At 38.6% G+C, this 17,163-nt stretch overlaps 1 protein-coding gene across 6 annotated transcripts in view; it reads right to left on the reverse strand.

Annotated features, from left to right (window-relative positions):
* Nucleotides 1–17,163, reverse strand: part of LOC117394713 (zinc finger protein 516) — a 70,678-nt gene that overhangs the window by 13,946 nt on the left and 39,569 nt on the right. For 5 of the 6 annotated variants that reach the window (XM_033993201.3, XM_059012748.1, XM_033993197.3 and 2 more), the window contains 2 exons: nt 14,039–16,079; nt 677–2,161 (listed from right to left, as the gene is read on the reverse strand). In XM_033993201.3, coding sequence (XP_033849092.1) covers nt 677–2,161; nt 14,039–15,881 — 3,328 coding nt within the window. In that variant the 5' untranslated portion in view covers nt 15,882–16,079. The remainder of the gene's footprint in view (nt 1–676; nt 2,162–14,038; nt 16,080–17,163) is intronic. The other variant, XM_059012749.1, reaches the window with a different exon arrangement.

The raw sequence follows: 17,163 nt of genomic DNA on the forward strand, positions 1-17,163 counted from the left end.
GACGCACCGGGGCGAGGTCTACTCGACAGCAGGGCAGGCTAGAACACAGCCCTGGTGGAGGAACACACGGCTGACTGACTGGCTATTTCTTTTTTTTTTTTTTTTTTTTTTACAGCGCAGCAAAAACTGAACGACAGCCAGCAGAGTCGCTCAAACCGTGCCCCAGCGGAGGAACGTTGTTTTCCCTGAGGGTGTAGGTTAAAGACCACACACGCACACACCAATACTGCACAGGCAGTCACTCTCAAATGACAAACAGCCGTAGAAAAGACGGCCTGCGACGCAAGGCGAAGCAGGCTGTGAAGAAGAAAGAAAGAACAATGACACTCAAATAGAGCCGCTGATTCCACGAGAGTGGCAAGCCAGCTCTCAGCACAAATTCAAGGGAACTGCAGTCAACTCAGAGGACCTCTTTCAAAAACACACTCAGGTTAGTGACACAGAAGCATACCTTACAATTGGTTGGTAGTCGTCTTTGAATTGAAAGGGAACTGGATTTATTTATCCTTTCCCATCTCCTCCTGGTTGTCTATCAGGCATACACATATTACCAATCTATAAAGATATCAATCTCAATTCATTACCCTACCTACACCTCCAGGCAGTCATCTATTCCTTGCATCACGTATACAGCATTTTTTAAAAGGTATGAAAAAAGACTTGTTTGTCTTCTTACCTGTCTGATCTAACATGGGGTTGTTGGAGCCCCAGCGGTGGTACAGGGTGGTTAAGTCCTGTGTGTTGCAGGTCTTTAAGAAGCTTAAGATATCGAAGTGTGTCTTGGGTCCCTCGGGCAGAGGCTCCTGTTTGAAGTGTACTTGTAGGGAAGGGGGCCACCCTGTGGAACCAGAGTTGTGTGAGAAGCTGTTCACCCTCACTCCCATGCTGTTCCTTCCTACTGAGCGAGGATCATTGATAGATTCCCTCTGAGAATGCGCTGGGGGAGCTTCCTGCCTGCTTTTCACTGGCGAGTGATAGGAAGGGGGTTGCGAGGAGTTCGCTTTGACCTTGTGCTCAGAGAGGCCGTGCTTGGCAGAAAGTGCAAGCCCTAAACCTTCCCGAGGAAATAAGTACTTCTCCTGTCTGTCTCCAAATGTCGCAAGTGGCCGCTGTGAAGCCATAAAGTTTTTTTCAATGGCTCCAGCTGGTGTTACTTTAGGATACATTTCTAATTTGGGCCTCCCATGCGACTGCTCTGTTGGTACTCCATGTTGTCCCTTGTGATAGTTAAGTTTGGGTTGTGTTGTGTTATGTAGGCCTGAGCCTGTGGGAGCTGCTCTAGCTGCTGTGTCCCTTGCCTGGGAAGTACTGGGCAAGCTGGAGCTGTAAGTGGTGGTGTTTGACTTCAGTGCTTGCAAGCTGCTCTGTGGTGGTGCCTGGGTGCGGACATTTCTGGTAACTGGAAGAGGCTGGCAGTCTTTGCCATCTAATGCTAAGGGAGGCCCTGTGCTGCTCCTTCGGCTTGAGAAACCTAAATCTTCTTTCGGTCCTTTAAATCCATTTCTCTGAACCCACTTGGGCGCAGCTGTGTTGCAGCTAACCTTGTGTGCAATTATTTCATGCATCCACAGAACCTCTGGGTAATGGGTTGTGTGAGAACAGTACGGGCACTGGTGCCTAATCAAAGCATTCTCTATAGGTGAGGTAGGTAAATCCTTCAGCACAAAGTCACTTTTGTTTGACTTAGATGTTAGATCTAAGGGGATGGTGTCAATTGGCAATTTGTCCTGTGCATTATGTTCTTGTAATACCGTTTCTTTCTCGCTGTCTGACAACATACCTTTTGTCTGTGCTTCTGCTGATGTACTTAGGTTGACAATGCTGCTGGATACGGCCTGTTCCATACTGGGAGATATTGTTTTTTGAAGGCATTTAAGAGAGTCTGTAAGTTTTAAGTTCTGTTGCATTATAGCGGTTTGTAGTTCCAGATAACTTCGGTATTCTCCACTCTTTACTTTGTTCCCCTTGACATTGTTCCTTGGTAAGGAGTCACCATTATGTGTTTGTGATTCAGCCAAGGACATATCATTTCTATGGTTGGCACCTCTGGATTTACAGGCAACATCCTGGTCTCCCGTGTGATGGTCTTTCATGTGTGACATCAACAAGGAAGAACTGGTAGTTGCATAATCACAGTTGCTGCCCATATATGGCTTTTCATCTGTAAGAAAGACGAAAATAGATATTTAATCATTCAAAAATATCTAATCAGCTCTCCCACTTAGAATTTACACAAAAAAATACATTTTCTCAGAAATAAAAGTTACACTAGAACCCATTTTGCTTGAATAAAGGAGAGTTTATGCCCACCAGAGGAAAATGTTGTGGGACACTGTTGAACAGTGGGTAGTTTGTATAGAAGGGATTTTACTTTATATGTTGTGAGATAGTGTAGTCCTGGGGGAAGGAAAAGGACTACACTTCCCAGAAGAACACAGGCTGAAAAGCTGCAATTATGGTTAATTGTTTAATTTAATTGTTTTATTGTTAATTATCCCCTGCACCTGGTAGTGATTGTAAATTAGGACCAGGTGCACGGTATTTAAGAGGTGCAGTCAGTCTGCACAGGGCTGCTGAGTAGAAGGAGGCAGAAGGGGTGCTCTGCTTCCGAGCAGTCATTAAAAAGGGAAAAAAAGTAAGTCTCAAGACTAGGTGTTTGTTTATTAAAAATAGCGCATCAGCGCTTAAACCTCAATTTCCTGTGTCCTGGGTCTATTTTTAAAGGGGCAAAGAACCCGAGTGGGTGCAATTCTTTTACAATGTGAACTGCGAAATTGCATTAGTCAATTACGAGACTTTAACGTTGTAGCTTGCTAGCTGTTGATCTACACTTTATATACCATATTTGCGTTTTGTTTTTGAACCAGATTAAATCAATGCTTAACCTATATAAATTATTTAAAACTGGCAATCATCTTTTGGTGTCCATGTCCGCTTCTGTGTACACTATAAAAGGTCAAACACATTGTCAGTCTTATATACACTAAAGATTTATATAGTGTTTTTCTTTAATTGACACCTGTATTACATCATTAACATAATGTTTACCCATTGTCAAATAAGAAGAAAAAAACAGTTTGTAGGTTATAACTAAGTCCAGGAAGAGTCATATGCACCGTTATGTTTATTTTTAAAGGATGATTTACTAACCATCCTGTATCTTGTTCCAACTGTGCACTGCACTTCCTTTTTATTTGTGTTATGCTAAAAGAGAAACATAACAGGAATATATCCAGAAGTGTTAAAAATGCTCAAGTGTATTCAATTCACAAATACATAACACATAAATATACTTTCTCAAATGTTATCATCTGAAAAGACTTATTAAAGTTTACTGTGGTATCTATGGTAAATAATATGAAATCATGGTAAAGTACAAAAGTATGATAAAGCATGCGAAAAAAAAACATGATAAATTATGGTAAACTTGAATGCAAAGACACAAACAAACGTTAAATGAAATTAAAAAAAGAAAAATGCTTTATAATGATTTCAGATAAATTGATGAAATGTTGATATGTGACCAGTAGATGGCACTCTCTCACCAACTCTATGTAAAGCAGTCAGAATACAAATCCACTCACTGTTTACTAGTTCAGAATTTCAACTGACCTGTACATTTAGGGTCATTTTGTCTTGGTTTAAATTAAAACACACAAAAGTCAATACCCCAAATCATTTTAAAACAGCAGTTTTTCCCCTGTACTTCATATCATAACTGTTTTAATGTAAAATGTCTTATGTCACTCAATGCTTTGGAGAAGAACAGTGGCTCCTGACCTTTTCCAAGATAAGGCCCACCTTGACATTCAAATACTTTTTTCACATACCACTACCAGGCTTTGAGCCAGAAAATATATACAGTACATTATTATCCAGAAGTATTTACAAACTTGAACAGTATTCGAATATTTAGAAATGCTAACTTTGTTTTCTTTTGTGCAAAATGTAATTGTAAATGGGCATTATATATTTTTTCAATAATTGCTAATTCTAGCATAAAAAAATAATAATAACTTTCAGAATTTATAGATGAATAGCATCTAAGTCAGGATAACACCGAGTTGAATATATTTAGAAAAAAAACCCAATAAACTAGGCCTAGATATTTTAAAGCTAACAAGTATTTTCAAGAGTAAGTTAAATCTTCAACAGCAGTACAGTATTTTTCCACTAGGTGGCTCTATATTCACTTTTAATAAACTACTGATGCCTAAAACTGCCACTGAGGAGCAAGGCAGGAATGCATATCATATAGATTTTATGGTGAACCAGGGCCTCACGAAATGTATTTCTATGGTGTTGATTTATTTCTTAAGGCACATAATCATTTACATTCTGGAGCTCTATGTAGTTTTTTAGCAGCCTGGTGTAACAGATGGGAAATAAGTAAGCAGACAGGCATCTGGTTTTCATTTGGAGGGCTTTTGTAAGACTATTACAGCTTTTACTCTGGTTGTCCATGAAGTGTTTTAGCAGGGAGCTGAACCAGCCCTTCTTACTTTGCTTCCTGTCTTCATATACCCTAAACTTAGCAACACATTCCCTTTACTACAGTCTGGGAAGACTTTAATACATGTCAGAATGTAAAATGTAATTATTTGTTAACTAAAAAAAATCCTATTGAAATATTATCAAGTACACAACCCACTGCAAACACATTTTTTTATTAGAAATGCTTTTAAAAATGTTGTATTCACTATATATATTATATAGTGAATACAACATTTTTTATATTATACTACCCATAGAAAAACAAATAGGCTAACACATACTGTACAACCACTCCCTTGTTTTATCGGGGGCGTCAGACTCGTATAAAAAGCAGCACACCGTTTTAATTCGTACAGCGAAGGGTAATTGCTTCTCATCAGCTTAAGTCTCCAATTAATTTCATGAGTCTTCCTCTCCTTTCTCAAATGCACAAACCCACTGCATGAAAGAATCCCATTCCAAACATAGGAGGCTTGTTGCTAGGGAGCTGATGTCACTGCCCTGGGACTTGCTAGTGCATTGCTGCTGCCACAAGTGAACACCTCGCTGGCCAAAATAAAAAACGCTTCAGCAAGTAGATATTTCATTTGCTTTGTGTTATAGTGAAATGCATGTGTATATGATAACAGTATGATATTAATGCTTTGTTTTTTTGTTTTGTATATTTTTGATGTGCAGTACAAAATAAAACAAACAGTAATTCTAAGTGCCTATGTATATTGCAGCTAAGGCATGCACAGTTAGACTGTAAAAATGGGTAGCCAACTCCAGGACCACGGTATATCTGAATCTAAATTTAAATAGATACAGTAAGGACAGCTAGGAAGTAGACATTGCGTTCAGAGTGTGTGCACAATAGGAAAGCAGATTTTCTTCCATCAAAGCAGGAAAAGGTAAATAACATCAGAATCGAATACATACTGGAGGTGGAATTGAAGGGCGGCTACGTTTTACTTCTGATACTTGAGTGCTTTTAAGATATGATACTTTTGTACTTTTACTTGAGTAGTTTTCTAGAAGGATACTTTGACTTTTACTTAATTATATTTTTTTCCAAGTAACAGTACTTTTACTCAAGTAACACGTTTGAATAAGTTTATTCTACACCTGTGCATTACTGTCTTCACTGGGAAAGTTGGTGCTGTACCACTTCTCTGTACCATTTAAAGAAAATGGGTGAAATGTCACTCATTTTCTGGCAGTGGTTTTATAGCTAATAAATAAAATGGCAATTTGTCATGGAATTTTTATAATGTTGGGCATATTGATTTATACAGTGTGAAGTGACTCATTAGTTTGCAAGCCGTGTATATGATACATATATATATATATATCATATATACACATATATATATATATATATATATATATATATATATATATATATATATATATATATAAAATGCACAAGGGTTGCCAACTTTCCATTTTTCCAAAACCAGACAAAGCCAGCAACGTGAGCACGGCAATGAACAGTGAGTGAGCAAGATTCGCAAGAACTGGACTTTTGCTGTCCAGTCAGGACACTGTACAAATTCCCTTAAAACCGGACAGTTGGCGACCCTAATATTCACGGTCATGTAATGCTGTTTAACCAATCACAGGTTGTTATTTTTCCAAGCCGTTTTATAATTATCATCTTCTGGAACTGATAAAAATGTGTTCAAAGTCAAGCTCACAGCACCCTTACCACATCCAGTCATAATTTACATCAGCTCAGGATTTGAATTGTATTTTTAATTAATTTATTTTTTATAAAATAACTCTAAATATTTGGTATATTCTAAATACAATACTGACTTAATACATAATGGTATGCAGCTTATTTTTCCTGTTAATCATATACTATTACAGCTACTAATAATAAAATTGATTTAGTTTTTTAACCTTATCTTTCTCTCTCAGTATATGGTTAAATTTATAAGCTCACTATGAACAACAAATCCATTAATCAGAAGTGAAAAACAGAGCTCTTTAATCTAAGCTAACTTTACGTGAATCTTTAACCTTTTATTTATAAAGTAGGTATTTTTGTGATTGTTTTGCAAAAAGCTCTGGATTAAAATAGTCAATCACTGAAATAGACTTCTATGCAGGTGAACATTATTCCTGTGACCCACCCACACAAACACTGCATTTTAAATATTTTTTAAAGCGTCATAGTAATAAAAAGGGTTAACTTTGACATTGAATGAGTTTGTGGCTACATGTGTGTATTGTTTTTAATAGTGAGGGCCATTGAACCTCAGATGTAAAGGAAGACATTAACAACCCCAGAAGGGAGGATTTAAATAAACAAGGATGTTTAAGGTACCATGCATAACTTGTTAATGATTGAGTTTTCTCTCAATCTTTTTGAGGGTGATTGGAAAGGGGGGGGGGTGACGGGGTGACATGGCTTTCAACAGCAGGCCTGTATTATTACAATATGGCCGCTCTAATGCGTGAAACAGGTGTTCAAGGCACTAACACACACTTCACCCTTATACCCAATTGTTAGGGATGTGATTTTGTCACAGCGGTCACGGAACCCGTGAATTTTGACATTTGTTTCCATAGCATGAAAATAGGACAGGCGCAGTTCACGTCTTTTCAATTGGTTTCAGCGCACTTAAAGCGGTTAGCAAATGTTAAATAAAAGGTGAAAACGTACACAGAACTATAAAAAAAGTGGCGAAATTAAGTTCTAAGCAACTAGCAGAGCAATATCCTAAACAATTTCATGAAAGCGGAGGGATCAGCTTTAATGAGAAACAAACTTCAAATTAACCGAAGCCTTTTGTGCAGAAAATATACCTCTGCATACATTTGATAATGCAAAACCTAACGGGAGGACGGTTTACAGTTCTGAAGCATGAACCCCGATTTGCAGTCGTTCCCGAGGTGCTTAACCTGTCAACAGTGTAAATGCAGAACGATCCTTCTAATCTTTTAATGTACATCTTATCATACCAAAACTACAGCTGTGTTTAAATAGACATTAAAGAACAGGATGTTGTAAAATTCGCAATTTACAACCAGAACATTTATTTTTAAAAACTAAATTTCAGTGTTCAGGTTGTTTTACTTTTTTGGTATACATGTTAAAAATAAAAGGTAAGCATATTCCTGTTACAGTTGTTTTAAAAAAAATAAATAAATAATAATCTATGTTTACTTTTGACTAGAAGCGTGTGTTAAAAGAAAACACATTAAATACATTAAATATGTTTACTTTGCACAAATACTAAAATATTACAGTATATTACATGAATAAATATATTTAAGTTCAAATCTTTGTAGCCGTGACCATTCTGTTTTTAGCCGTGACTGTTACATATTTTTACCGTGACAAAATCACATCCCCTACAATTGTCTACATCAATAAAAGCCAACTGCTGTGTAAATCCAGGTGCATTTAAACAGTGAATTTAATGTTTTGAGTTACTTTTTATTTTATTTTTTTTAAACAAAATAATTGTCTATGACTAAATGTTTGATATGAAACAAATACCTTTTTTTTTTTTTTTAAATGAGTAGTTTCCTGAGACAGGAAATTTCTAAACATGATTTACATTTTATACTTGAAACAACAAGAGGTTTCTATTTCTGGCACTTCTACCGTAGATCTGTGTAAATGTTGATTTAATTTTTATAACTAACAAATAAACTACATCATAAAACAAGTATTCAAACTAGTTGAATAAAACACAAACAAACAAACAAGTATGTTTGTATAACACTGTATATCCCCTGACAGCTGTAAATACAAAATGTGAGCTATTAGTATCTGCCTGTCTCTCCAGAATATGATAATCTAAAGCAGCGGTTTTCAAACTGGGGGACTATATCCTGAGGGGGCGTGAGAAGGTTCAGGGTTTTTTCAATTTTTTTATGTAATTTTTTTTTTTTTAAATTACAGCACACATCTTAACCTAGGCTATACAGTATACTGGGCAGATACTTTATTTGGGCTTTATTGGCTATTTTGATTGGATCGCCAATAATACTTCCACCAATCAGAGGGTTGCATACAGTACTCGTAGTGATCCCGCCCTCTGTCAGACTGGTATACAGACCAGATTAAAGAAGCGCTGGACAAGAGAAATAAAAGTGGATATGAGAATGGCAGTGATGAAGTCAATTTGCTTGAGAACATTAAAAGTAGACTGGACATTTCCATCAATGGATTTAAAAAATGTGGAATTGATGATGCGATCAGAAACCCAGAAGCAGTGTAAACTGCCTGCTAGCAGGACTGTTCTTTTTTATGTTTTTTATGCATTTTTGTGTTCTTTTTTTAGAAGGGTTTAATTAACAGCCAAAATTGTTTGTGTCAGACTTGTTGAAAGTCTGTAACAAAATGGTTGATTGTTATTGTCGATACGTTGTAGATACGACTATATTAATGCAGGTATCGCAAAGTCCAGAAACCAAACAAAACGTTAAAACGGTGCAAATGTTTCATATGCCCCCTGTACCTTTAAGGAGTTGGTTTCTAGGCATTGCTATCTCAAGCTTTTTTTGAGAACAGAACATACGTGCAATAATATTAACCTATAACTTATCACTTTAAATTCACTTTCCTACAATATTTTACACAAATGGCCTGTGATGTGTATAAAATATGTAATGTGATATAAAACATAATGGGCCCTATTTAGTAAATATGTGCACAGACGCTTCCGCTCGGGCAAAAATGACCAAGCCCCTCAAGCAAGGCTACGAAATTTTAAGAAAAGTAATCTATAAGGCTTTGTCTGCCCTGCCTGGCACTTGCAGCATCTGCAACCTCCACCACTGGGGCTTCAAGTTCAGCATCTGCTTCCCTGAACCCTGTAACCTTTCCTCTGTAAGTTCAACATCACATCCATTACGGAGAGCTAGGTTACGTAAAACACAAGCCAGGATTGCTAACCTGCTGAGGAGTGTACTGTAGTGTTCCCCTAGAGACATCCAAACATCGGAATTGCATTTTTAGGATTCCAAATGTTCTCTCAATTACTGTACAAGCACATTTAAAGGTACGGTTATATCTCTGTTCAGCAGGGGTCGTGGGGTTGAGCAGCAGTGTCAGTAGCCACCGCTTCAGTGGATACCCGTTGTCCCCTATCAACCAGCCTCCCAGACTGTCACCCCGCTGAAACACAGAAGCCACCTGAGAATTAGCGAGGATAAACGAGTCATGAGCGGAGCCAGGATAGTTTGCATATACAGTTGTGATGTAGTTGTTGGCATCACACACTACTTGCACACTGACAAAATAGGTCCCCTTACAATTTATGTAGTGGTGCCAATTCTGTGTTGGTGCGCATAGCTGGACTTGCAGGGGTAGAAAATTCTCAAAATCTTAACATGCCTGGTCGGGTATGTAGCTCTAAATTTTACATGCCCAACACAAAATTTTACACGCCCAAGTGTGAAACTGAAAAACACTTTTCTGCTGCTGGTAATTCCACACCAATAGAGGACTTCTGGGCTGCATGTCCTGCTGTGTGTCAAGTGTGTCTAGTGCCAACAGTCTCAAACATCCAATGTTCCACTGCTGCAGCCTCTTAGCTGCCATTTTTTATTCATCAAATAAGCATACATCCAGTGCTTAATTTGTGACGGGGCTTGCCAGGGCACAGCCCTGGAACCTCTGGGCATGCAGAGTCATATTCCCGGTACCTCTAGTTAAAAATCTCATAAAATGCTTTCTATTTAAATTCTCAACAGTTGTATTAAGTCTGCAAGTTCTTGTGTGCGCGCTAAAGAGAGACAGTCCGCTGCCACGTTTGTAGCCTACTTTAAATTACTTTACGATTTCAGCATGAGTGTCTTTAGTAAGATGACAGTGGCTGCAACTCTACTGTCATTTTTTTATACACCAATAAGCTTACCTGATTTGAAAAACGCCATTAACGATACAAGCAACTTCTTACACTACTTGGTTTGATTAAATGAGTAGTACACAACAAAATATGAAAGCTGAACATTAATTTCAACAAAGAACAACGACAACTTTTTAATGAAAAAAATATATTGTAGCCTACTTAAATAGGAACATTAGCCTGCTATATTAAATGAAAACAATAAAAAACATAACAATCTGGTTCTCTCTTGCCTTTTTCAATGAATATAATTTAATTAATAGACAATAAAAACATACTACGATAACAACGACCTAGCATAAGTTTAATTAATCGTTTTTGTAATCTACCAGCGGTTTCTGTTGTATACACATCGCTGATAATAGTGCAGACCGTGGGTCAAACCAATGTTCATGTTGGGGTGCGAATTTTTTTTTAATCAATGTCGTCCTTTTGGAGTCACCTGAATATCTTTTAATTTGTTTGTTTTTTAAACCATTTAAATGCAAAACCATAACAAAACATGTATACAGTTTTTTTTTTTTTAAATTTATTTATTATTGGTCCTGCGGTTGCCTTTAATTAATTTTTCTAGTACTTTGTATATGATGTAGAATACGTGAATGTAAACATTTAACACAAGTACGTACAATACTCTCTCAAATAAACATGTTATGATTTTGAATATGCGCTTCTTATGGTCGGTATTATTGTCATTGCTTGCGCCTCGGCACCTCTTTCTTTACAAATTAAGCACTGCATACATCCAGTATACTATCACATAAGGAATGCACAAAATTTGCTGAATCTCTGATTAAACACTTTTTGTTATTTTCCCCCCAGTTTCGGTAATCCATTACAAATACAATCTGTTGTCACTCCCGACAGCAGAATATCTTAACCAATAGCAGCTCAAATCACTCGGGTATCACATTTTCTGCTGTTCGCGCAGGTGCACAGGGACGCAATACTAGAACACATGTGATGCTGGCTGGAAGTGATGTAGGTAAAAAAAGAAAAAGTGATGTGGGAGTAAATACGGAAGTTTAAATCTGTAATAAAGTAATCGCTTGCTTTTGTTTTAAGGCATTGACTTTTGAAGGGCCCCGACTCGGGCATGTAAGTAATTGTTTTTTAGATGCCCCACCAAAATTTGTACATGCCCCGGGCATGTCGGGCAATATAATTTTCAAACACTGACTTGTGTGCAATCGATGCCTCCCAGGACACCAGAAAACTAATACCTCCCAAGAAAACCCTGCTTTGTATTTTGTTGCAGCTCATGAGATACTAAAGGTGCAGTTACATCTCGCACTGCACATGACACAGTGGCATAAAATGTTAGTGCAGCGGATACCCTTAGTGTTACAGGCAAATAGTGCTCTCCGCATGTCTCCTTCCAGGTCAGCCTGAAGCAGTTGGCAGATGTCAGTGATTGTTTGTAAAGGCGAAACTGCTGCATACATTGTGTGTCAAGACAGGTTCAGAAAAGACAGATGACTTATAAATATTTGGGTACGTCTCATCCTCCTCCTTCTCCTCTCTTTTTGTCTGGCCACACAGAAATCCAGTGCGCACTTTTATTTCTCTTTTTTTCTCTCTCTCTTTTCTTTGAAAACCTCCTTCCCTGGTAGTTTCAGCGGTATTTTTAGTCGACTATGTAATTTGTGCACAGTTTAGACCCGGTTTTCCATGTCAATTGAAACGCAAACACTAGCACTGTTGATGGTTTGCTAAATCGCTACAGTTGTATGTAAATGAGGACACTCTCCTAAAGTTCAGCCCCTGTCCTGCACGAACGCTGACTTACCGAGTGGGTGCTAAAGCACAGATGGGCAAAGTCTGTTTGCCCACAGGTGCAGCTGACTTTGGTGCGCTAACTGTCCGCAAAAGCGTTTTGCGATTGCCTTAGTGGTTTACAAACGTTGCTAAATAGCACCCAATGTGATAGATACGCTTGGTAAACTAAAAATAGCGTACAAAATCTACATTTAGTGTCAAATTAACTCGTTTGAATCACATACTTTTCAGATTTTTTTCATAAATACTGACTGGCAACTGATTAAGATTTCCAGATTGCCTGCACACACTTTCCATTTTTCAAAACCAGATTCTAACCATTTTGTGCGCATTTGATTAACTGGCATATTTTGTGAATTACAGGTTACTGATTTACGACTGTGATTAGCAGGGAAATTGATTTGGAAATTAAGACAGTAGTTATACTGACTTTTCCATATGTAAGTAGTTGGTCTTAATTGAATGCTAGGCTTCACTGAACTGATGTAGCGAGATGTTTTTTGAAGCTATAAATTAGTCTTTTCTAAATGACTGTGCTGTAAATGGCAGCTCATTAAAAATTCTTATCAAATTAGGTTTGCCCAGTCACCCCCTGTCTCTCAAACTAAATGTCAACCCTGTCCTTGCTGTAAAATGAAGAGGAGTTTGAAGTGTGGCTGAAGTATATATTTGCCTTTCTTTTACACAAACAAACATAAATTAGTCTTTCACTTGCTTTTTATTTTGTATAAATCAAACAGTACAACTGTGATGCAAGTGCCACCTAATTCAGTTTGTATAATTTCTTGTACCTACTGTATTTGTCATCACATAATCTGTACAAGGAAATCTGCTGTATGTGTTAACACAGCTTGCTATTCTTATCAAGCTGAATACTCACAAAAAGAAACTATAAATGTGCTGCATTTTTGTTGTCTCTTAGGCTCTGCTTTTGAATTTGCACTGCTAAAACAATAATGTTATTTAAAGTAAAGTGTTTTCACTGGTACATGTGTGCCACATACTTTAGATTTAACATCTCATATGTCACTACTTTGATGACGTGCTATAGGCATGTGAACGAAGCCTCGCTATTCATTCAAAGAGTTACAGTTTATTAAGAAAATGAACAATTAAGTCAACATTCTTTTCAGGGAACTGATTCCGTTTTCAGGGCGTTCAAGTATATCAATGTATTCTACCATTCAAACCGCTCAATCAAAATTGAGATAAAGCTTACACTGCTGAAGCCACTTTCCAAAATGCTTATCTACTTTACTTCATTTTACCCTCATGTTAAGTCTTGACAAGTCTTAATCCTATTGAAACCACTGAGCTTATTATCATTTTTTGTTTACTGTAAGTAATTAAAGGATAGACATTGGGGACAGGTGGAATCTAAGTCTAATGGAAAAAGAGAACATGCAACTGTGTTTTAGTTGTGTGGATTAGTCTGGGCTCTGTGGAAAAGTAGGTGGGGTTGCAGCTGTGGTTTCTCATTCCAGTTTAGCTACTATAATGTCTGACCTTAACAGTGGGCGTTTGGGTCATAAAAACATCCTGCACCTCAGTCTGACCCAATTGATACAATTGTACCACAGCTGGATAAATGCATTCTAAAATACAATGTCTTCACAAGTTAAATATAGGGCCCATGCAGTAAGGGTCTTAAACTCAGATCTTAATTTGACTATTTAAAAGAGACAACTGGCAACTGAGGAATTAATAATGAAAAAATGGTTCATGTTTATGGGTACATATTAATAATAATAATAATAATAATAATAATAAATGCTCAAAGGGTACTCAACCTCTTGTGCTCAACATACTGTAGTACCTGGTACCTGCAGGTTTTTTTTAAGTTATTTACCCCTTTTTTGGGTACACCACATTGAACACTGCAGCATTAAACCTCAGTAAGGCAAGCTACTTACCTGGAGTTAATGGCAAGCCTTCCTCTGAGCTATCCTCTGCCACATTTTCTACCATGGCAGAGGTGGGTGAATTCTCAGCTACAGAGGCTGACCCTGGGGTGCTGGGTCGGCTGGTAGAGCCTGACTCCCCTTCGCTGGTCAAGCCACACCGGTCCTCCCTGGAGACCCTGCCGCTTTCACTGCTGCTCCTCGTCTCCCTGCGGTGCACCCGGGAGTGCAGTACCATCTGGTGGTAGGTGCGGAACACTTTGCCACACTCAAAGCACTCCGTGTTCTTGTTTTGGGAAGACCTCCGGCTCTGGCGAGATGAGGGTCTGTAGTCAGAGTCGCTGTGGCTCTCTGGGCTCAGGTCTCCTGGGGAAAGGTTGTTGTACTTTTCAGCTCGCTGGTGGTGGTTGCTACCACTGCTGTTGCCGATGATATTGGTGCTGTTTCGTCGCTTGCCACTGCCTGTGCTGTGAGAGTCCGGCTCTCGTTTCCTTTTTTCTTGGCCTAAAAGTATATATTCCTCTTTCTCTTTGTCATACGCCACATCTGCGTCGGCAAGTGTTTCATCCCACCCAATGTACTTTGCATACTCTGAAACCTCAGCTACTTTGCCCTTGGTGGCAAGCTGCCAGGCTTGGTAGCTGCTTACTGGATCAAGCTCTGCTATTCTCTTTCCAAGCTTTCCATCAGTGATGTTTTCTAGGGTCCCGGCTGGTCTAAGATTCAGGCACTCAATGAAAATGTGCTTTTTCGCTGCTGTGCAATCAACAGCTGCTCCATCTTCCATGCAGGTTTTGCTGGCTTGGGTATGAACCTTATCATGCTCCCTAAGGCTCTCCCTGTTGTGGAAGATGTTTCCACACTTGGAGCAGAGTTCATAGAGGCACAGCCCGCTCATCACTGCTGTCTCCTCTTGAACCACATCATTAATTGTAGCCAAGGGCTCCGAATCCATCTTCGGCTTACTTTTGCCCCCAGTCTTTGTGCTATGGGACTTCATGTGGTTCTTAAGAAACCAGGGCTCCCTGAAACGGCGGCCGCAGATGTGGCAGACATGGTCAAAGGTGCTACCATGCTTCTTCATGTGTGCCTTCAGGAACCAAGCCTGCGTGAATACCTGGCCACAAACTTCACAGGGAAAGTCTCCTTCTCCAGCGCCTTGCTCGCTTTTCACAGCTTCAACATCAACCACATCCCGGACGGGTGCCTCCACTGTGATGTGGACCTTCTCAATGTGGCTCAGGAGCTGGTCTTCCCTCAGTGCCACAAAGCTGCACAGCCGGCACCGATAGGGCTTATGTAAGAGCTGGATGTGCTGCTTCAGGTCCTCCTTGTTGTTGAGCTTCCTCTTGCAGAATGAACACTGAAACGTGGGAGACTTCCCACCATCACTCCTCCCCGTTTTGTCTTTTTTGATGCTCCTAAGCAGGATCTTGCTGTTTTCTTCCTTGGCCACCCCGTTCATTATCTTATTGCAAGCTGATGTGCTTTTGGTGGGGCTGGTACAGCTGTCCAGGCCGTCGGAGACTCCAGCCTCCAGCTGGCCCTCTCCTAGGTCCTCCTCCTCCTCCTTGTGGCCATGGCTCAGAGTCCCCATCTTGTGGGAACGGATGTGGATTTTAAGGTTGCCCTTTTGTGAAGCTCTGTGGTCACAGTAAGGGCATTTGTAAGGCTTGTCTCCTGTGTGTTTTCTCATGTGCTGTGACAAAGAACTCTGGAAGGGGAAACTCTTGCCGCAAATATTGCAGGCGTGGAAGAGGGACTTGTCTACCTCAGGATCATTTCTGTTCATCTTGCTTTCCTCTGTGGAGTCATCTTGGTATTCCATCATTTCAGTGTTATCACTGTGATCCATGGCAACAGAACCGTTGGTTAACTGCAATGCTATAGTAAGTCCAACAAAGGTCAAGGGAGCAGCACTTAAGACTCTGTTAACTCGAACTCTTCGTCATTGTTCCTGAACTTTTCCCCCCCTTTCTTTTAAATACAAAAGTGCTGTTTAACTTTGGTTTGCATGGTTAGTCAACTAGACACATATCCTGAATCCTGAGATCTGAAAAACAAGAAAAAAAAGGATTTTTACAAAACTGTTTTAAAACTAAATGGCACACAATACGATTAAAATGGCTAAATGAGTAATTTTACAAGTTTTTCTTCATGTTCAACAAGTTCTGGTGTGAGCATTATTATACTACAACACCCTAATAAATGTATGCTTACAAATCTAATTAATTTAAATGTATTTCAGGGTTAGAAACTAACAAATTGTGGTACTAGTCCAAAGGACTATCCATTTCCAAAGTGGGTGCCGTTTGGTGGCCAATGTGGTCGATATTAGCCTTATAATTACAATTTAGTAGGCCTACACATTTTACATGTACAGTATTCGGCTTCCCCTGGCTTGGATTAAGCAAATCTGAAACACAATTGTTTAGGAAGTCCAAGATTACTGCTATAAATAAAATATAATTTAAACAACTGTTTTACTTTTGACCCGGCTACTTTCAGTAGGCTTTAATTTTTTTTTTTTAAATATATATAGGCCTGATAAAGGTGGGAAAAACTGGAGTTATTCGCTAGAAGTTGCATGTCATTGTATAATAAATGCAGATAAATTTGTAAAGTAAAATCAGGGGAAATGGTCTATCGCACTATTTTTCTTGCATTTTACCATTTTCAATGCGAATTGCTTTAGCTCCGCCCACAACGTCATCACGTTGACCAGTTTATCCACGAGAAATTGATTTTAATGGAAACCTGACTTTTAGGTTGATTGTGCGCATAACTTTTGCCGACATTCAAATGCGCATAAGACGTTATTCACTTCAATATCCTAATGGAAACAAAGCCACAGACATCAACTAGTCCTCATCAGATTTAATTAAATTTGAGTTTTTTTTATATGTAGCGCCTTTCATACCACAGTATCTCGAAGCACTTTACATGTCGTTTAAAATAAATTAAAAAAAAACTGTTACTGAACATATTACATATTAAAGGAAACTACTTCCATCAATCACTGAGAGCTTTATTAAACCAACTGCTGTTAAAAGATTAATTGTCGGTTAGCGTTTAAACTGTTTAATTTCAGTCAGGTTAGAAGAATATTTCTAAAAAGAATCTGAAGTATATGTTAA

This window comes from Acipenser ruthenus, chromosome 3 (assembly GCF_902713425.1).
Source record: "Acipenser ruthenus chromosome 3, fAciRut3.2 maternal haplotype, whole genome shotgun sequence".
Taxonomy (NCBI): Eukaryota; Metazoa; Chordata; class Actinopteri; order Acipenseriformes; family Acipenseridae; genus Acipenser; species Acipenser ruthenus.